This window comes from Perca fluviatilis, chromosome 3 (genome assembly GCF_010015445.1).
Source record: "Perca fluviatilis chromosome 3, GENO_Pfluv_1.0, whole genome shotgun sequence".
Taxonomy (NCBI): domain Eukaryota; kingdom Metazoa; phylum Chordata; class Actinopteri; order Perciformes; family Percidae; genus Perca; species Perca fluviatilis.
Window position 1 is genome coordinate 18,585,612 of NC_053114.1, and position 21,528 is coordinate 18,607,139.

Here is a 21,528-nt window from a genome sequence, read left to right on the forward strand (position 1 = left end):
AAATAATGTGTACAGAACTACACGGCTTGCATTGTCTCCTCTGTGTCAACATTAATTATCATTACATGTGATCACAACCGTACAACGGTAGATGTATCACTTTGTGAAAGCGTTAACGTTCGGTTTAACGATATGTCTGAGGTCCTTGAAGGCGGCTTACGTCACACAAATGGCGGACGTTGTAAACAGAGCCAACAGCTTCTCGGAGGCCAAAGTGAAACATCTCTTTTTAAGATGAATACCGTAGAGTTTGAGCGTTTAGATAGCCTGGAGGGCTGGGTGGCCGTTAAAAGTAACATATTTGAAGAACCCGAGACGTTTAAGCTAGGCTTCATCGTACAGTGGAATGTCATCGAGTGTAAATTTGCGGTCACCTGCCACAACCGGACGTTACAACGGCAAAAACGCAAAGCCGAAGAAGTCGCTTTTGGCGACGTTCAGATGAGCTGGGCTGGACTCTTCTCCGTGAGCGATTTGAAACACATCCATCAGCAGTTTATATGTGTGGCAGACGTCTTGGTAACCTGCTTCCCGGATTTGTCAGAGTTCGAAGACGGCAACATTTGGGACTTGCTCTTCCTGAATCGGAGGTCAGGTCCCGAAGACGACGAGAGGGATTTTGACACGCCGTGTAGAAAACTCGAAAAATACTTCAGCACAGCCATTGACATCTGCGGACGAAAGATTGTGCTCGATACGTTGTTCACGCAGGATGAGCGGGATGTTGATGAGTACTTTGAAAATCTACAGGAGTTCAAGAGGAAGACCATGCAGGAGGAGATGTCGAGGGCCAAGGCTCACGTACGGCAGGTGTGTGTGTGTGTGTGTGTGTGTGTGTGTGTGTGTGTGTGTGTGTGTGTGTGTGTAATATGTGTGACACATCACACCACTTGGGGGCCATGGACACTAAACACTCATTTGCCAGTTAGGGACACCTAACACAACCCTGCAATCAATCCTGCCCAAATAAACATAACAAAGACTTTTTAAAGATCAGATTTTGTCAATCCGATGATCAGGGTTGAGTAAATATTAGACAATGTTATAACATTTTGTTTACTTGATTTTTATCAATGAGGATAGACTTCAACAGTGTAAACAAAAAAACTGAACATTATAACCTTTTAAGAAGGTAAGATTATTGCAGTGCTGTTGTATTGGACTGAAATATATTTATACTGTATGTATATTTACAACACATACTGTACTGTAGAACACTGAAAAGTGCCAAGAAACCAACGATTATGCTTATGTTTTGCTCATAGAATATAAATAGATTTTTCTGTTTTGATGTCCACGTTATCTTCTACGCCTCTTACCTGTGTGCATCACAGCCAAAACACATAATAATACATAAGTCTTAGGAGCTATCTTTTGATGCACTCAAAAATACATACAGACAAGCCAGACAAATATTTTCAGAAGGCATGTTGAATAAAAGAAAAAGGATTGAGGAATTAGTAAAGCTTGGGAAACCTCAGTAAGGCTCTGTATTTCCCTTAATATCTTTGTTGAATGTTACCCTGCTGGAGTAGCACCACACAGTGGTGTTACATGTCTACTATGACACAGCAAACCTCTGCTGTTTGTGCAAAGCTGTAGATTTTGCAACATCACCAGCACTAATGTCTGAATTTTTCAGCCTGTGATTTTGCCCTTTGACATTGTATTTTAATTAAAATGATTTGTTCACAGAAATGTAACTCCATTTGCTTGTCACACAAGTAAACCTCATAGTGAGAGACAAGACACTGGAGAAAATACAGTCTATATCTAATGCAATCCAATACAGCAATGATGCAGTAAATGCCAACTTTATCAAGATCATATGATGTTTTGTGTCAAAGAGCAGATTGAAGGCCATAGTTTGTGGTGTATTTAATTTGCATTATATCTTATGACTAAACCTTATATTGTTCCCTTCAAATACATAAAGAGGGGCAGGGAATCATATTGCTGTATGATAAAATAATACAGAAAAGGGCACTTTTTTTTTTTTCTGAACCAATCTCTTATGCTGCTTTCACCGTGTCCATTCCCACCTATGTCACCTTACCTCATTCTCCCCTATACCTGACAGCATTTCAGTTCTGGATCAAGCTGACCTATGTGCACCCAAGGTCTGTGGTCTAAAGGTGTCCTCACTAGAAACCCTTGATAGGAAATGTTGATAGCAGATTTGAGGAGACAGATTTGTTTGACTTCAGTGGTGAGAATGGTTTCAGAAATGCAGTGGTATTGAACCACTAACCTCTGGCTTCACCGGTCAACTTTCAGCCCACCTGGTTATGAAAATTGTATTCATAGGTTTTTTTAGAGATTCGTTTTTGGGCATTTTAGGCCTTTTATTTGATAGATAGGATAGCTGAAGTCTTGAAAGGGGAGAGAGAGGGGGAATGACATGTAGCAAAGTGCCACAGGTTGGAATGGAACCTGTGGCTGCTGCGTCGGGGACTGAGCCTCTGTACATGGGGCGCATTCTCAACCAGGTGAGCTACCCAGGCGCCCCGATATTGACTGTTATATCGGTGTGATATGAAAAGCAATGCAGAGCAAAGACTCGGCTGTGGGCTCAGAATAAACCCAGGTAATGGTGTTTATGTCTTCCATGTTTACAGCTCCTACAGAGTCATGGCAGTGCAGACCGAATGGTCGCGCTGCTTTCCATCTACGAGGAAGAGGATGAGGCCTACCAGGACCTGGTCACTGTGGCCACCACCTTCTTCCAGTATCTGCTCCAGCCTTTCAGGGACATGAGAGAGCTGGCCTGCCTCTACAAGATGGACATCCTGGTAAATACAGACATGTATTTAGCAGCTGTGGGCTTTTTTCAGAATGTGCTGAATTGTAATATACAGAGGTTGCAGTTTGGTTTGGTAATTAAATATTGAATATATTGTCGTTAGAATTTTAAATGTGAAACAAAAATTAAAAAGGAGCCCTTGAACATCCCACTGCTAGTTCTTGTATTATATACTTACGCTACTGTCTCCCTCCCTCTGTTACTATCACTGTCACTAACTGGCAGCCTTCGTAGATAGTGAAAATACAACATTTGTATGTACTTTGTTTTATTCAGTGATCAAGTTCCCTTTCATCCATCTTAGCTATTTAAATTGTAACTGCAGAACCTCCTACAGCACTAATTGGCCTGCCTCATTAATCCAACTCTCCATCATGGTCTAGACACACACCTGTGATGGAGTGATTGACACAATTCAACATTATTTAATGTCTCGTTCAAGGAAAATGTGAGGTTGAATATCCTCAGTAAAGTAACTTTGACTAAAAGCTGAATTCAATATGGGGTAAGTGTCTGCAATAAGTCTGCATTAAATCACAGGGTGTAAAGCTGTCCACTGTTTGTCCTACCGTGGTTCTCTGCAGAAGTCTTTGGAGTTTGAGGACTTGGGTCCTAAGAGAATCGCAGCTCTTGAGAAGGAGGCGGAGGATTGGAGAACGAAAGCAGAAGATGCAGTCGCCTCAATTCAGGACATCACTGTCACCTACTTTGCACAGACTTCAAAGGCTCTGGCTGGTATAAGTTGCTGTGTTTATTTCTCTTATTTGTGTACGGATGAATTAATTAACGACTTTTGTGGGTCATTCCTTAGCACACAGGAAATGAAGGGCAGTAATTTAATTCAACTTTATTTATAGAGTCAAATCATAACAGGAGTTATCTCAGGACACTTTACAGATAGAGTAGGTCTAGACACATTATCATTTACAGAGACCTAACAATTTCCCCAAGAGAGGAAAGACAGCATCCAGAAGCAAACATTTTATACGGATCCACCCGTTCCGCTATCTATATGGCTGGCAATTGTAGCTAAGTTTATGTGTCTGTAAACATTCCATTTACTTTAAGTTACGCCTGTTTGCTGGAGGTTTTAAAAATGTGTGCATTAGGCCGGCTGCGTTGCATGAGCGTGGCGTTTCTGTTGCGTGTCAGCTGTCTGGATTCTATGTCTTTACACACCAGAAACGTGTCTGACGCGGCGCTGCTGCTGCTAGCCTTGTCTGTACACATTATGTTTCCCATTGATTTACTGCACTCAAGTAACTATACTATACATGTTAAACATAAATATATACTGATTTGATTACAGCAAAGACAATATTGACGGCAGTATTGACTGCAAAATAAGCTACAGAATATTTCGTTCTCTATTGACAGGTGCAATATTGGAAAATCGATTATTATTATTTTTAAAATTACATTTATATCTGCGTTTATGTCAAAACCTAGAGACTTTCAAACATCAACATGTCATTTATTAATATGTATTCGTGTCAAAATGGCACATAAATATCTTTTCCTATTCTATTTTGCCTGGAAACGCTTCCAACACGCTTACGTGACACACACGTCTCAGGCGCGGCTCGTGCATGCCTGAGACCTGTGTGGCACGCAGGCAGTGTGTAAGCTCTAACCTGTTAACATTGGAGCCGAAATATAAACGGACACGCCACGAACCTGACACGCTCATGTGACGCAGCCAGTGTGTAGCCGGCCTTAGGGGCGCCTGGGTAGCTCACCTGGTAGAGCAGGTGCCCATATATAGAGGTCTCCCCCCCCCCATCCCCCCACTCTCCTCTTTCATGTCTTCAGCTGTCCTATACAAATAAAGGCCTCAAATGGCCACAAAAAAATAAAAAATGTATGCAAGAGGGAGGTTAGGGAATATAGTAAATTACAACACTTGCATAACACAATAACTCTGAAATTCTTTGAACACCCCAAAGTGATTACATCCAACTTTGTAATGGTGTTTTTCCTTTGTTACCTGTTACTGTGTTTTGTACCCATGTTAATATATATGTGCGCTTTGCATGATGCATGACAAAACGGACCCTCGTGTGCATATTCAGGTATGTTAAAGCAGATGGAGGAGGATAAGTGTCGTTTTGGAGCCGCTGCCTGGGCGTCTGCAGCTCCAAGACTGGAGAAACTACGCTTCCTTCTAGCCAAAGAAACCCTGCAGCATATGAGAGCTACGGAGATGTGCCTCAACCGCAAGAAAGACGGCATCAGAGAAAGGGTGTGTGTCTCACGTTTCTTTTTAAATGAACATAAACCACAACTTTTCTAATGGCTCTGTAATTAGTCAGCACATTCCATAGTGATATTCAATGTTGGACTCTGCTACAGTTAAAAGGCTTTAGTTATCATTCAGATCTTTATCTCCAGTGCCAAGGCCAACACTGCTTTCGTAGTGGTTGTAAGTCTGTAGCGATGTGACACAGTGGATCTTTCACTTGGTATTCCAGTCTGATGTGAATCTCTGGCTGCTATAGTCCTTTGATCTATTTATAAAGCCTCTGTAAAAACAGAGAATCCCCACGACACACCCCTAAAACCTGCATGGATTAATAAGTGAGTGTGTCTGGGTCTATATACACACACACTCAAAAAGTGCCTGCTACTGTATACAGTGGGGCAAAAAAGTATTTAGTCAGCCACCAATTGTGAAAGTTCTCTCACTTAAAAAGATGAGAGGCCTGTAATTTTCAGCATAAGTACACTTCAACTATTAGAGATAAAATGAGAAGAAAAAAAAAAAAAAATCCAGAAAAACCACATTTTAGGATTTTTAACAAATTTATTTGCAAATTATGGTGGAAAATAAGTATTTGGTCAATAACAAAAGTTCATCTCAATACTTTGTTATATACTCTTTGTTGGCAATGACAGAGGTCAAACGTTTTCTGTAAGTCTTCACAAGGTTTTCACACACTGTTGCTGGTATTTTGGACCATTCCTCCATGCAGATCTCCTCTAGAGCAGTGATGTTTTGGGGCTGTCGCTGGGCAACAAGGACTTTCAACTCCGTCCAAAGATTTTCTATGGGGTTGAGATCTGGAGACTGGCTAGGCCACTCCAGGACCTTGAAATGCTTCTTACGAAGCCACTCCTTCGTTGCCCGGGCAGTGTGTTTGGGATCATTGTCATGCTGAAAGACCCAGCCACGTTTCATCTTCAATGCCCTTGCTGATGGAAGGAGGTTTTCACTAAAAATCTCACGATACATGGCCCCATTCATTCTTTCCTTTACACGGATCAGTCGTCCTGGTCCCTTTGCAGAAAAACAGCCCCAAAGCATGATGTTTCCACCCCCATGCTTCACAGTAGGTATGGTGTTCTTTGGATGCAACTCAGCATTCTTTCTCCTCCAAACACGACGAGTTGAGTTTTTACCAAAAAGTTCTATTTTGGTTTCATCTGACATTCTCCCAATCCTCTTCTGGATCATCCAAATGCTCCCTAGCAAACTTCAGATGGGCCCTTAACATGTACTGGCTTAAGCAGGGGGACATGTCTGGCACTACAGGATTTGAGTCCCTGGCGGGTGGCGAGTGTGTTACTGATGGTAGCCTTTGTTACTTTGGTCCCAGCTCTCTGTTGGTCATTCACTAGGTGCCCCCGTGTGGTTCTGGGATTTTTGCTCACCGTTCTTGTGATCATTTTGACCCCACGGGGTGAGATCTTGCGTGGAGCCCCAGATCGAGGGAGATTATCAGTGGTCTTGTATGTCTTCCATTTTCTAATAATTGCTCCCACAGTTGATTTCTTCACACCAAGCTGCTTACCTATTGCAGATTCAGTCTTCCCAGCCTGGTGCAGGTCTACAATTTTGTTTCTGGTGTCCTTTTGACAGCTCTTTGGTGTTGGCCATAGTGGAGTTTGGAGTGTGACTGTTTGAGGTTGTGGACAGGTGTCTTTTATACTGATAACAAGTTCAAACAGGTGCCATTAATACAGGTAATGAGTGGAGGACAGAGGAGCCTCTTAAAGAAGAAGTTACAGGTCTGTGAGAGCCAGAAATCTTGCTTGTTTGTAGGTGACCAAATACTTATTTTACTGAGGAATTTGCAAATAAATTCATAAAAAATCCTACAAGGTGATTTTCTGGATTTTCTTTTCTCATTTTGTCTCTCATAGTTGAAGTGTACCTATGATGAAAATTACAGGCCTCAACTTTTTAAGTGGGAGAACTTGCACAATTGGTGGCTGACTAAATACTTTGTTGCTCCACTGTATTCATATCTGTGAGTACAGGGTACACTTCTAATGTCAAGATCACAGTATTTTGGGTAAACCGCAGCAAATGACTTGCTGCTGTAGAGTCGTGCTGCGCATTTGGAAAAGAAGAGAAAACAACTTCATCACCTTCACCTTCATGTGGCTACATCATTCATCCGATTAAGCTCTTTAAAAATCAGGATGCTGGCAGTACCCCTTTGAAGTCAACATGAGCCAATACAGAGACAGCTGTGTGTGAGCACTGAAAATAAGATCAGTAAGCTACACCTACGCAAAATCTTGTGCTGGTGGCGACATATCTCTGTGGCTCTTTTGAGTGCACCGGTGTGCCTGCAGATGTCACAGCGTGATGCCTTGCGTGCGTGCGTGCGTACCTGCTTACCTGCGTGTGTGTGTATACACAGCACTAGTGTCATATCCAGACAGTATTGATAGTTAACATAATTCAAAGTATTTAGGGACATGCATACACTTTGAATGCGTCAGCTCATTGACTACATACTTAACATTACTGTCTTAGCTTGCAGGTAGCTATTGGTTTCAGATGATTTCATCAGTGTGAAAAAAAGAAAAAAAGAAAATCAACTTGCAGAGATTAAAACTTTGGCTTTAGAACCAGCACATATTCTCAAGCAGAAACTATTTTTAAACCTCCTTGTGTCAAAAAATCCAACCCAGAAAGCAAACAATGAGATACATAGATGTCATGAACAGGATCATGTGGATGATAGTCTTTCACTAAATAGGTTTCAGTTTGACAGCTGACTTTAAGTGAAGTTCATTCAAGGTGTCTTTGAAGACAACACATTTTTAAATACATAATCCCTGCTTGCTACCAGTGTGTGCTTGAAAGTTCCTATCTGACTTGGAAACACCTTGCCTCACCATCCCTTTGTGAGAGATTACTGTACCAAGTGTCAAGTCTCTGCAAGTTAAAGTTAATTCTATACTGAAATGAATGGAAACCAGCAGCTGAATATATCAAAACATATGGTATGCTTTAGTGTTTCTCAAATGGGGGTACGTGTATCCCTAGGAGTACTTTGGAGGACTGCATGTGGTACCTAAGATTTTTAGCAAAAATGTTTGTTTGTTGCTTTTTTCCAAGTTTTTGTTGCTTGTTTTTTTTGAAGGTGTTGTCGTTTGTTTTGACCTATTCTTGCCTTTCTTCCTTACTTTGTTCTACTGTCTTTTATTCTTCAAAGTTTTTGTCTTTTTTTCTGCTTTTTTCAAAGTTTGTCGCTTTTTGGAATTTTTTTTTTTTTTTTTTTCACTTTTGTCGCCCTAGTGTTGCCATCCTTCTTTCTACTGTTTTTTTTAAAATTACTGTTTTCAACCTATTCTTGCCTTACTTTCTTCTTTCTACCGTCTTTTCACAAGTTTTTGTGGCCTTTTTCCATCAGCATTTAAATGTTTTAAATAAATTAAAAGGTACAAGGCTGTTGTTTAGTAAATATATCGCTGACATTGCAGTGTTGTTCCTCTTTATATAGACTTATTTGCGCTGGTTAGGGGTTACATGGCTTAAAAAAAACTGTTCAAAGGGGGTACATTATTGAAAAAAGCTGATGGTCAGCAATATGTATGCACAGTATGTCCTTATTAGGCTGTAATATGCAAAGCCACAAGTGTAATCCTTTGCCATGTTTCTGTTGTTGTGGTGCAGTTGGGCGGCCTGTCTGGCAGAGTCAAGAGCCACAAAACTGATTCCAGTTCTACGTCTAAGTACGGTCAGCAGCAGGACACAGTGGACGAGCTGGAGCTGGAATTCTATGAAACCCAACTAGAACTGTACAACACCAAGTTTGAGATCCTGAAGAATGAGGAGCGGCTGCTGGTGGCTCAGATAGACACGCTGCGACGGCAGATTAAAGGTAGACTACACAAGACAAGTATCATTGTGGTGAACAGTAGATGTGTAGGCTACTTCCTTTTGAGAAAGATCGAATCACTGTGAAAGACAGTGATGTCCTTGTATAGTCCACTTTAAAGCACTCAATCATAATTTTTTGGTTGAGATGTATGTAACACTCCGTATTTAATAACACGTCCTTTTTAAGAAAGCATAATAAATAGTAGCTTACCTAAAGGGTCAGGTCTCTTAAGCCACATCAGTTCCTGTTTTATTTTAAAGGCCCTGAACACCCACACAGGTGTTTTCAGTTATTCTAGCTGAGTAGACCTCTGTCCAGGTTAAAGGTGGGCCGGAGCATAGTTGGGAATTTATTAGGTCACAAATTTCATCTACCAATAAGAATGATAAAGATGTCATGTGTCCTGCCCTAACTGGTGCAACAGAGCTAACTGGAGGCTCAGGAAGATGTCAATCAATCAGTTTATACACACCCACAGAATCCTGGGAAGAGGTCTAGGCCCTGTTTACACATACATGGTTATTTTGAAAAACTGAGATATTTCCCTTCGTTTGTGCCCTTCGTTTACACGCAAACGGAGAATTTGCCTCTAAAAACGAGTCTTTCTAAAACCTCCGGCCAGAGTGGAGATTTTGGAAAACCTCGTTTGCATGTAAACTGAGACAAACGGAGGTTTAGGCAGCCGAGGAAGTGAGGAACAAAGAGAGAGGAAGTGATTCGTTGCTGTTTTTGATATTTTACGGGATTCTGATTGGCTAACGTGGGCTTGAGCTCGTTACACCGCCACCTACAGGTTTGGCGTGCTCTTGGCTGCATTGACGGCATATATACACGAGTATGTGTTGTGCTTGATGTTATTTTTGAAAACGGAGAGGTTGAAATGGCCGGCCATGTGTAAACGTAGCATTAATCAGCCAGAATAACTGAAAACACCTGTGTGGGTGTCCAAGGCCTTTAATGTACCCATGAATGTACAGACAACCATCACTGGAGTACTTCGATACTGAAGAATACTTTAAAACAAGATTATTCTCAGGCAAGTTCTGAAGTTGTAAGGAGCATCTTTTTTTTCCTATGATTTCTAGATGGATTTATTGATGTTTATTCACAATGGACATCGGAAATAATGCTAGTTTAAAACATATATGTTTATCATGTCTGTGTGTTCAGATTTGATGGAGTTATGACTCTGAGAAGGAATACAAATGTGACACAATATGGGTCAATCAGGCAGTAAAACCTCATGTTTTCACAGTTTGAAAATCTGTGAGATGGAAATGAAAAGATGGGTTTTCTTTTTTCAGTTTGAATTTGGTGAACTGGCCCTTTTTTAAAATGGTTGCGCTTGTTTAACTAAAATGTCACATTTCTTTGGCTATATGTTTGTGGTATTGTTTCATTAAACTGCATTACATTGCAAGGTGTCTCTTATATTTTGTCCACACACCTTACAATATAATGCTACATTACACTAGAGTTGAATCAACATCCTTCTGACACAGTGTCAGTAATACACAATGTTTCACATATTCATTACAGGACTAATTATTATTGGATTACACTATGATGTACAGGGGTTTCTATTTTTCTGATCACTCAGTGTTGTTTACAGAGTTTACTTTGGGGGAATATTTTGTACATGTAAATATTTTCCTAATTGCTCCTTCTGGGACATGTGATGTTTGCTTCCAAGATGTGTGTATGTACAGGCTGTGTGTCTGCCTGTCTGTGTCTGTTTTCCCAACTAAAAAGCAGGATGGTGTCCTCTACTAGTTGCTGCTCAGTAAAGAAAGTGGGGGGGGGGGGGCAGAGAAAGGAGAAAGGAGACTGCTGAGTTTATGGAGCCTTTCCACACCATTAGAAGTGTATACTGTAAATAAAATACTCATCAGTGGGAAAGGACTTTCCCAATGCCCGTTTTAGAATATATGAATTATTAGAATTCTACTTCCTTTCTCACTCATAACTGACACAGGATCATATACAGATCAGGGGCCCGTTTCAGAAAGCAGGTTTAGTGAAAACTCTGAGTTTGTTAACCCTGAGATGAGGGAAACTGGGTTTTCCGTTTCAGAAAGAGAGGTAACTTAACCTCAGAGTCAGTTACTATGGTAACTGAGTAGGGGTGGGGGAAAAAATCGATACAGCATAGTATCGCGATATTTTTCGTGGCAATACTGTATCGATACACAGACGCCAAGTATCGATCTTTTATTATATATGTGTTGGTCAGTCTGTCTGCTTGACAATCCCCATTTTGCAGCGATACAATTGAAGTGAGATGAACAAACAGAGAAATGTATCTTTTTAGATAAAACAAATGTTGACAAAATTTTCCTTTGGGGACATCATTTGAAACTGGGAAAAATTTGAAGTTGGAAAAAAGGTAATAAATTGCAATATATCGCAGAATATTGCAATATGTTTAAAATCGCAATAATATTGTATCGTGATGATATCGCATCGTGAGGCCTCTGGTGATTCCCACCCCTATAACTGAGCCTGTGAACCTAACCTGGTCGGGAGCAGGTTTTCTTCTCTCTCATTTCCTCATTCATTCAGTCTGTATCAGTCGGATTTTAATGCATGTTTGTTATCTGCATGAATAAAAAAAACGTATTGTTAGGCAGATTATGAAACGTTTTTTTCTCAAACATGTCATGTCCTTTTGTCGACGATCCCGTTGATGAAAAAGCCGTATTAATTCACAGAGAGTTTACGTCGGGAGATGATATTGAGTCCCGACTAAATGTATTTTCATTTCCACATTTTTTCACCGTCCATCAGATATGTAGATATACCTCATCTGTCCTCATATCACTAACATCCACCATCGTGGACAGGCTTTAACATCCCAGCAGATTCTTTGTGTCGCATTACGTTTTTTGCAAACGGCAGTTTTCTTTATTGGTGTGTATACGGATCGTACTGTAATAGTAATGCCACTGTATGCAGAGCCGTCAGAAAAGTGTGACTCGCTCTGAAACGTTTATTAAACGTTTTTTTCTAGTGTTCCCTGGACACAAACCAGTGAGAGCCATTAAAAAGAAATACATGATTATACATTATAGTTCTGTTAATGATATGGTGCTGCAGCCTCAGAATGGGATTAGTAGTAGCTTACTTTTTCGCCCGCAGGATTGCACCCAAATGAAATTATAGGTGTAATACAATTCCAGTTTTCACCAGTAATATTGTAAGTTAACTGTGATTAAATATGAAATTAATACACTGTTAATGCTTACGCATTGACTCAAGCAGCAATTTTCTCCCACACCAATTCTCTCTCTGTTGCAGCAGCAGCCGCTGTCTTGCTATTTTAACGAAATGCATGTTCAAACCATAGACAGTAGGTTCAAACTCGCTGTTTGTGCGCATGAGTATTTCCGCCAACCCGTTTGTTTGTGGTTGTTACCATGGTGAATCGTAGTATCATGGCTCCATTCATGCTGCCTTTTTATTGTGGTGGTGCACGCGCACATACTCTGAGTTGCTTGAACCAACTCATATCAGCTGTTCTGGAACTGAAAACTCAGACATCAGGGTTACACTCAGAGTTTGTTAAACCTCCTTCCTGAAACGGACCCCTGGTTTCTTGTATGTATGTAAACAAGAGCTGTACTAGTCAGATTGCTCCAAAAATCCCAATTTAGATGCAGCTGGTCAGTAATGAATGTTGTCCCTTAATACATAGCAATATGCTATGTATTAAGGGAATCAGTTTACTCTGAAATGCTCTAAAACCCAAGCTAAGTGGCCCGTTTTTTTTTTGTTTTTTTTTAACCATGCATAAATTTACCTGCATGAATCAGGCTTCTCTTAACCCCTCAACCTGATAAAGGAAGCTAGGTTTCCGTTGTTGTTTCAGAAGTAAGTTTACCACCAAAACAGAAAATTAATCAGATTTCTTAAGAGCATGTACAGTGTAACCTGAACAGTTGAAATCGCACCTCATGGCTTGTTTGTCTGGCACACGAGTGTACAGAGGTATACGTTTTTTTTTTTATGCACATGTTGTCGAGACAAGTTCATTTCCAAAGTAATATCTCAAGCATCGTTGTCGTCTCTGTTTATTATACGGAATGGAAAGCTCAAGTGATGATGTAAGAATGACATTTCTGTGAGTTGAAAGAGCAGCGTTTTGAACAGGTAACGGGGCGTTTTGAGTGATTGGACTGCGTTTGTGTTGTAGAACTGAAGGAGGAGGTGGTGTACTATGACGTGTGTGAGGATCCAGAGGAGCTGCAGAGCATGGTCCACACAGGTATTCAACCAACGGACTCTCCGGCTGTCACTCTCCTCAAAAGACGCCTACAGACCTTGGAGACCAAGAGAGGCAACATCTGTGCCCGACGAGCTTATCTCCGCAACAAAAAGGTGTGGGGGCGAGTACCGTTAACGTGCATTCGTTTCCAGAGGACATTCTCTGTCCCCTTAAAAAACAGATTTTTAGTGACATTTTGGTCCTTTTCAAGGGTATTGATTGGTGAATAGTAGATTGGAAATGTTAATGAAATTGTGCCATTTTACTCACTCTCTCCCCTTCACGTCCCAAATTGCTGAGTTTTTAAAAATTGTTTTTTACTTTACTTTTTTTATTTTTAGCTGACGGAGTAATTGAAGCACAGTTGGTGCAGTTTTAGCATTTTCTAGTGTTGCTGGCTGCATGCTCATGTGTCTGATTGGAAAAACATGTTATTGCTAAGAACAAAGTGGAAAGAATCCCCTAAACCCCACGAATCACCTACAGTAATCTACAGGCATGAATATTTAACAATGCAGTACAGAAGAGGAACATTGTGTGAAAAATAAATAAATGCTGAGGCGTTTATCTGCCACTCTATCAGTTTCACTGGCATTTTCTGAACTTTAAAGGACATATTTGCCCAAGTACTATAGTGTGAAAATGTCAAGCTGCAAATGTGTATTTTTAGCTACAAGTTTCATTGTACAAGTATTAATGTTGGTGTGTTTTTAGGATCAGTGCATAGAGGCCAACGAGCAGAAGAGGCTGCCCGCCAAGCAGAGCTCCATACTCTTCAACCAGCATCATCACGTCCACCTGGTATGTCACCACGGCAACGAGACAACCCACGGAGATGCTCCCAACGCTGGCAGAAGCCACAAATGAAATCGGATCCAATTCTTTCTCTCTAATACCTCTGGCTGTCTCCCTCTGTTGTCTGCAGAAACGAGAGAAGAGGAAAGAGGAGGAGCAGCAGAGGAAACAGTGGGTGGACCTGGAACGAGAGAAGACTCTGAGCAGATTACGATCCTTCAGAGAGGTATTCTCTCATGGTCCGGAGAATCCGGTCCGAACATTGTGCGGAGTATTTCACGCATGTAGCACACAACAGGAGATTTGTCTGTGTCAGACAGGTTCTCACCTACTGGAAATACTGGAAACTGGAAATGCTCAGTTTGGTTTAGGCGAGGGGTGGCCCCTGGGTAGAGCGTGCAGCAGACAGGACATGACAGATTAAACCGCGGTTACGTAGCAGTCGTAATTTGGTCATAAACAACTGAGTCTCTAGCCGTTGTTTGAAATTGTCTGATGATTTCGCATCGGCCCCTCCCTCATCTCTTTGTCTCTCCAGTTAGACATTTCTGGATGTTTGAATTCTTCCGGTTTCGCGCCAGCCGCATGATAGAAGTGAATTCTCGGGACAGTTCACACATTGGCTCAATCGACATTACACAGACTTTGTACTAGGATAAAGTACAGGTTAAAGTCCGTTTTAATGTGCGATCCAACTGATTTGGACATTCGCGTAAAAAGAGTTGCAGTGCATGTGTAGAAGGAGCTATTGTCTCTGCTCCGCCTCCACTTGCAGCTTCCCTTCTCTTAATAAAACCCCAGAGGCTCCTGCTTCCTTTCCCCCTAATTTAATAGTTCACCTAAGAATTTAAATTCAGTTATTAACTACTCAACCCCTGAGTGATTTGGTCACAGCGCATGCCAAATTACCGCAATGTTGTTGGTTTGATTCCAGCTGGGTAATGGCATTTGTTGCATGTCGTTTTAATGATATTGGTGATCCCCTGACTTTTCATCTCGCATCATTATTGTGTCGGCATTTCAATTTCAATTTCAAAATGACAGTATTTATTTTGTGGTGGTATTTTTGTCTGGGTGTATTTTGTGCACTGTCTCTTCAGTTTAAACTCCAAGTCACTGACGCCAAAAACACACTGGACGGGGGAGCGCTGTGAAGCGGAGCCATTTTCATTTTGGCTCCCATGTTATTGAATCGGTTCACACCAGCTGCGATCAGGAGCGGAGCGGCTGTTTCGGCGTCTCCTCCTACTTGTTTTGTGAGCCGCAAGCGAATGTGTCAAGCTGGGGAGGAAGGCCACAGCGTAGCCGGATAGTTTACAAAATAAAACCAATTTCAAAATAAAACACCCAGGTTTATGGTGATTTCGGCTGTCTTGACTTCTCAGCTGGGTCTAGAGCGAGACGCGATCAGACACACACACACAGGGAGACAGACAGACAGAGAGTGACACACACACACACACACACACACACACACACACAGCTCGGAGCGGCCTGGCTGACAAATGAACATTCATCTAGTGTCTTTGTCATCTCTCTCAGAATGTTAGACAAGATCATGTCCTTTTTCTAAAACCATTTTCCCCCTCTTCTACCATTCACTTTTTCAAGAGGCGGCAGGGCCAGTACATGCTGAAGACTCCTCATTCCAGGACGTCTCCTTCAGAAGTCCCAGTTCCCTCCCAGCCGCTGTCCATCATCAGCCTCGGCCCCTCGGAAGGACCCCCCTCTGTCCGTCCTGCACCCAGGCGCAATAAAACACCCAACAAACAGCAGCCTAAAGACATCCCTGTCCAAATCTTCTCTGCACCGCCACCATCAACAACCACCTGTCCTACTGCACCTCCTCCCCCACCACCACCACCACCACCACCACCACCTCCCCCCCCACCACTGCCCCCTGCCTTAGCTCCTCCACCTGTCCGAGCTTCGCCTTCCTCTGAAGACGCACCAATGCCTCTCAGTGAAAAAGAGGACCCTCCTTTTCCAGCCAAGAACATGCTCAAACAAAATATAGGTGAGAGTGGAATACATATAGTATAATTCTGCTTTATTTGTGTCTGTAAGAAATAGACATCAAAATGTTTTTACCAAATCCTCCTGGTAGATTTAGTCTATTTATCGGAAAAAGACAGTACAGTTGGATGTGTGAATATGTCAGACTAAAGAGAGGGTCATGTTTGCTTCTTCCAGGGTGTGTGCGTGTGCGTGTGCGTGTGCCTGTACATGGTGTTCTGTCCTGAATTCATAACTTCCCCCATGAGGCCAGAGAAGGCATTTTCCCTCAGTTGTGGTCCTGCTGATGCACACTCTTAGCTCCACGGAGACTTTGACGTCCAACACGACTTAATATTTTCTGAGCTTTGTGTAACGGGGGTTCTTCAAGAGAAAGCTGTTCATAAAAATGTTTTGAGAAAGCCCCGTGCAGTCTGAAAATGTAAAGATGCTTTATCAGCAGTGAAATTACAACCGGCTAAATGACCAACAATGCATTCTTTATTTCTAGTGCAGTTTCTGCCATCCTTGTAAAAGTGTCTGTTTTCCTTTTTTATTGTTGTATTACTGTAGGAACAATGGATCAAGTGTTGGCCTCATTGCAACGTGGACAGATACAACTTCGAAAGGTCCCCGTTCCCAGCGCAGCGTCTCCTGCTGGGGACTCGAGGAGCAGTCTGATGTCTGCCATCCGACTGGGAGTCACCCTGAAGAAGGTGAGATGTATGACAAGACATCTGCTATAAGATCTGCAGATATTTTGTATCTGTGTATATGTCAGCCGATAAGTAACAAGAAATTTCAGTACAAAAATGCCAAACTGGGTCATTTAGAAACAGTCCACCCGAGAGCACAAAATCAAGCCATGGAGGCACTAGCAAGAGAGACCCTTATAGACAGACAGCGGCAGACACAGGTATACGTAATGACATTAATCATGGCTATAATCCATTTACAGTAGCTGCTTCAATTTCGGAGTCCTTGTATGGTGCATGCTGGCTCTGTTGCATGGACAACACCCTAATGGAACAGAGCCATGCTGCTTAATGTTATTAGTTACACATGTGCTTTCAAAATCAATGAAATTATCTTCTGTGAAAAAAAGACAATTTGAACAGCAGGAGGTAATATTGATTTGACCGAAAAATGGTGTTAAATTGACTGTCGTCGTGCTGTAGATGGTTCGCGCACGCGATGAAGTCCCGAGCGGCGGAGACAACGAGCTGGAGCGCAGCATCAAAGCCGCCATGATGAGGATGAAGAAGGTGGCAGCCGACTCTGACGAGGATGACCGAGGAGACGACGAGACCCACAACACAGACTGGGACAGCTGAGAACTAGGCGCTGCACAATTAATCGAATATTAATCGTGATCACGATTTTGGCTTCCCACAATTAAATGCACATGATAGACTGCGATATTGACCTCTACGCACATCAGACCGCTCGGTTTATAACTCGACTCAGCCAGATATTTCTCCGCTCTCGGCTGAGATGGACGGCATAGCGCTGCAGTGTTTTCAGTTTTCTGTTAATTTATACAGCATTAACACGATTACATTTATAGTGTTTACACTGTATGAATTAGCCCAGGGGCTAGCGGACGTTTAGCTAGCGGCTTAATCCCGACAGAACACCACAGTGAATTTCAGTCTGCATGCACGTTTTTTCAGCTTAACATTGTTGAACCGGAGCAGCTAATATCGTTAGTGAGAGCAACAAGTTAGCGGACTGACGAGTCGTCACTGCTGTGTGTGTGTGTGAGAGGAGAGAAACGCCACAGTAAATGACACTAAAGACTCACACTGAGCTGAAATGAAAACACTGTGCTGCGACATGTGTCTTTGGATTTTAATCAAACGCATTCATTTTTAGGGATTCTGTTATTCCACAGCATTGAAGGAAAAAAAAGAAAAAAAAGAAATCTAGCCGAATCTACCCAACGGACGAATATCCGAATAGTCCAGCCCTACTTATTTTGATGCAAAGATTTGTACATTAGCAGGAATGTAGCACAACAAGTGAAAGCAGTGCTCTGTTTATTTGAATGTAAAAGTGCAATAAAAATATTTTGTCCCTAAAATCATTGAATAATCGTGGTAAATGATCGTGATGCCAATATTGATTAAAAATAATCGTGATTATTATTTTGGCCATAATCGTGCAGCCCTACCGAAACCACACACACACACACACACACACACACACACACAGATGAGGCTGTTCTCTTACATTACCCCCACTATGTTTTCTTCACGGTTCTGAGCTACAGCTTACGTTGCTGCCAAATGTTTACCAAAAAGTTTCCTCTTAGACACGGATGGGATTACGCCTCTTCTGACTTAAACATTGCAGTTTTCAGAATAGCCCTGAGGTGTTGTAATGAATCCAAAACCGCTCGAATCCCACTAACCAGCTAGTATCAGTATCAGGATTTAGACTCCTCTAAAGCAGCTGATTTGCAGAAAGCCCAGAGCGAATGAGGCGTTGTGCTTCACCGCTCATTAGGAAGAAAAGCCAAGCCGTAGTGCTGTAGTACAATGTGTAAATGATTGAATTGCTCCCAAATCGCCATCTGAAGGCCTTGTTGTGAGACTGTCACACAGCAGGGGAAGCCTATGCTGCAGGCAGAGACGACCTCACTACACAACTCCACTGTCACAAATACTCATTTACCCACATTGCTGAGTCTAAATTCGATTGACTTCTATTATTTTGAAAGTAATTAATTAAATCTGAACAATTATTTATTTTTACTTGACTTTACCCCAATAAGGGCTACAGCCAACTGGTTTTTGTAGTTGCATTGTGCATTTTATTCCTAAACAAAGGTGAGTTATATCCTGAAGTGCAGCAGTGTTAATTATTTACAGCCTACATGCCTGAAGTCTGCGTCAATGTTTGTATTTGATGGACTGTTTTTCTTTTTGTGTCGGAAAAGCGTGAATGTGTTGGGCTTAATTTAGGCGCAACTTATACATAGTCTGTTCATTTTTTCTCTATGATGCCATAACAAACACTACATTATCTTTTTTAAATAACCAAAATGTCCTTTTAGTTATGGAATTACTCTTCGGTGTGCACAGCTCTGTCTCTAGTTGTGATTGAATGCTCTGAAACGGTTTGCAGACAGGTTATTGATAATTAGGGCAAACTTTGCACTTATGACCTTTTGAACCTGTGACACAGAGCACTTACCTGAAAAGACAAGTTCATAATGTTTTATGTACAAAAAAAAATACAATACTGTATGGCAAGACATAATGATTAATTGCTGCAAAGATATGAAACTTGTTCCAGTGTGTTGCAGACGAGCTGATGAAGGCTGAAACACACTTGTACTGCTGTGTTTTAATAAGAAATAAAGAGATCATAAACATGAATTGTTAGCAATTTATTTTTGTCATTCAAAATCTGTTGATCTGAGATCTTTTCTTGTGGATTGCTCATGGTGTTCCCTCATGGTGTTTCCTAATCGCCACAGCTTAGCTGTAATAATGGACCCACCCCCCCCCCGTACTTTAAATGAGTCACATCATCCTAAGAGGCGTCTTATCAACCTGTGCCGGTGAACCTCCGGTGAGTGTGCTTTTGGCAGATTTGTCGTCTACACCATGATGATTCATATATTGTACTATCCATCCCTGCAGCGGTCGCTCTCACTAATCTCTCCTGCAGTGACAGCTCAGACATCCCCAGCCAGTTGTGATTGGGTTTATTCAGCTCGGTGTACTTAAGAGAGCAGCTAGTAGTTATGGCTGCTCTTGAACATCTTGTTTTTAGGGCTGCTGTACTGTGTGTGTGTGTGTGTGTGTGTGTGTGTGTGTGTGTGCATGCGCGCACACGCGTGATTTATTGGTATCATCCAGGTGATTCAGGTGGAAGATGGGTCATTCACCTTGGGGAAGACACACGTGGCGGGTATTTAGAGAAACTGGCAGATCGAATGTCAACATAAAAATTTCGCAGCCTGTAACTATGGCAACAGGACGTCTGCGGTAGTGGCCTGCAGTGCCATCTCTCTCTCTCTGACACATTTACAGAGCAGCATAGTCTCTTAATGATGTTTCACCAACTCGCCCACTCAACACCAGTCGCACAATGAGTCTCGAAAGAGAGAGTTACTGCAGAGATGCTGCTTTTGCAGCATCACTGCTTATGTATTGAGACGTATGTGCTTGATAATTCATAAAAGACAACAATTAAGGTTGATTTTAGTTATTCATTCACTTATTTTTCATTTAATGAATTCATAATTTAGTCTATAAGAAGATAACATCTAGAGCCAAAAGTTGCTGAGATAGTGAAGTCTGGACCAAAGTGGTGGACCAACCAACATTGCCTTCCTGAGCCAAATCCTAAAAGTGACAAGATCCAGAGCCTACAGTAACAGCATTTTTTTGTTTTGTCCAAACAGTTAAAAAATCTCCCAAAGAACAGTGTTTTGTCCATAAAATATCATGACATAGTGAAGCCCAAAGTGACATCATCACATTGCCTTTTTTATACAGTACATGATTAAGCTTAGAGTCTGTTTTGCCCCCTGCTGGTAACTCCACATTTGAGAAGCTGGAAACAGAAAATGCATTTCTGCTTGAAAAGTGACTCAAAATGATTAATTTGATCTTTAAAATAGTTGATTCATTGATTAGTCGATTGACTAATAAATCTACGAGTAAGTGTTATAACTCTAGCATTTAGGTCACAGTCTAAGCCGTGAGAAGCTTCTCAGATTGAAGCTGGAACCAGAAAATGTTCTCAAAATTAATCAACACAATCGTATTATCGATCAGTTGTTTAAGTCATAAAGCAGAAATGCCAAGAATTCTGTGACTCCAGGTTTTCAGTTGTGAACATCTGCTGCTTTTCTCTGTTTCTATCATTGTAAACTAAAGATCTTTGGATTCTGCACTGTTGGACAAAAGAAGCAATTTTCAGTACTCCACATTTTGCTCAGGAGGCATTATGTCATATTGTTATTTTTTAAACATTTTACAGACTAAAATGTTTAATACATTTAAAAATTAACTAAATTAATTAGTAGCCTAAAATTATAGTTAGCTGCAGTCCTACACAGTTAATTTGCCATCAACTGACTTAATGCGTCAATTAACTAATCATTTCAGCCCTAAATTGGTGCTCATTCTGCATATTGATTAATCTTCCACCCAGATGCACCTGTGCCAATCAGTTGATCTCTTGACTGTGAAAAAGACAATTAAAGACTCTCTGAGAGATCAACATCCAAGAGTATCATTGGCTAAGAAAGATGACCAACTTGCTTGTGTAATTAAAGCGTTATTTGTTGGCAGGTTGCACTGGATCTATACCTCTCATTGTCAGATTAAGTGGGATTAAGTGGTCAAGGGAACATGATCCACCCCTGCAGTTATTTCCTCGGCGTTGCGAAGATGTTGGAGTTTAAGGGTTTTTCCATCCCTCAAACAAGCTTGTGTCTGCATTTGCTTTATTTGTTCTGATCTCAGAAATTGGTATGTGTCACTGATTAAATCCCACTTCTTTTGCTTTGGTTATGTGGGTCTCGGTTAGGA

General features: G+C 41.4%; 1 protein-coding gene across 1 annotated transcript; it reads left to right on the top strand.

Moving 5' to 3' along the window:
* The first annotated feature begins 161 nt into the window (after positions 1–161).
* LOC120555641 (WASP homolog-associated protein with actin, membranes and microtubules) lies at positions 162–19,359 on the top strand. The gene is made up of 11 exons (XM_039794522.1): positions 162–810; positions 2,619–2,792; positions 3,388–3,538; positions 4,876–5,045; positions 8,715–8,922; positions 13,115–13,299; positions 13,901–13,987; positions 14,112–14,207; positions 15,593–15,998; positions 16,550–16,692; positions 17,155–19,359. Exons 1-11 carry the CDS (start codon positions 235–237, stop codon positions 17,308–17,310), a joined length of 2,352 nt encoding a protein of 783 aa, XP_039650456.1. The 5' UTR covers positions 162–234; the 3' UTR covers positions 17,311–19,359.
* Positions 19,360–21,528: the final 2,169 nt, after the last annotated feature.

Bases quoted from the DNA above. Each gene is read 5' to 3' on its own strand.
- LOC120555641 (XM_039794522.1), top strand. From the start codon at position 235: ATGAATACCGTAGAGTTTGAGCGTTTAGATAGCCTGGAGGGCTGGGTG. The intron at 811-2,618 runs GTGTGTGTGTGT...CCATGTTTACAG, and splicing joins CCAAGGCTCACGTACGGCAG to CTCCTACAGAGTCATGGCAG. The intron at 14,208-15,592 runs GTATTCTCTCAT...CACTTTTTCAAG, and splicing joins GATTACGATCCTTCAGAGAG to AGGCGGCAGGGCCAGTACAT.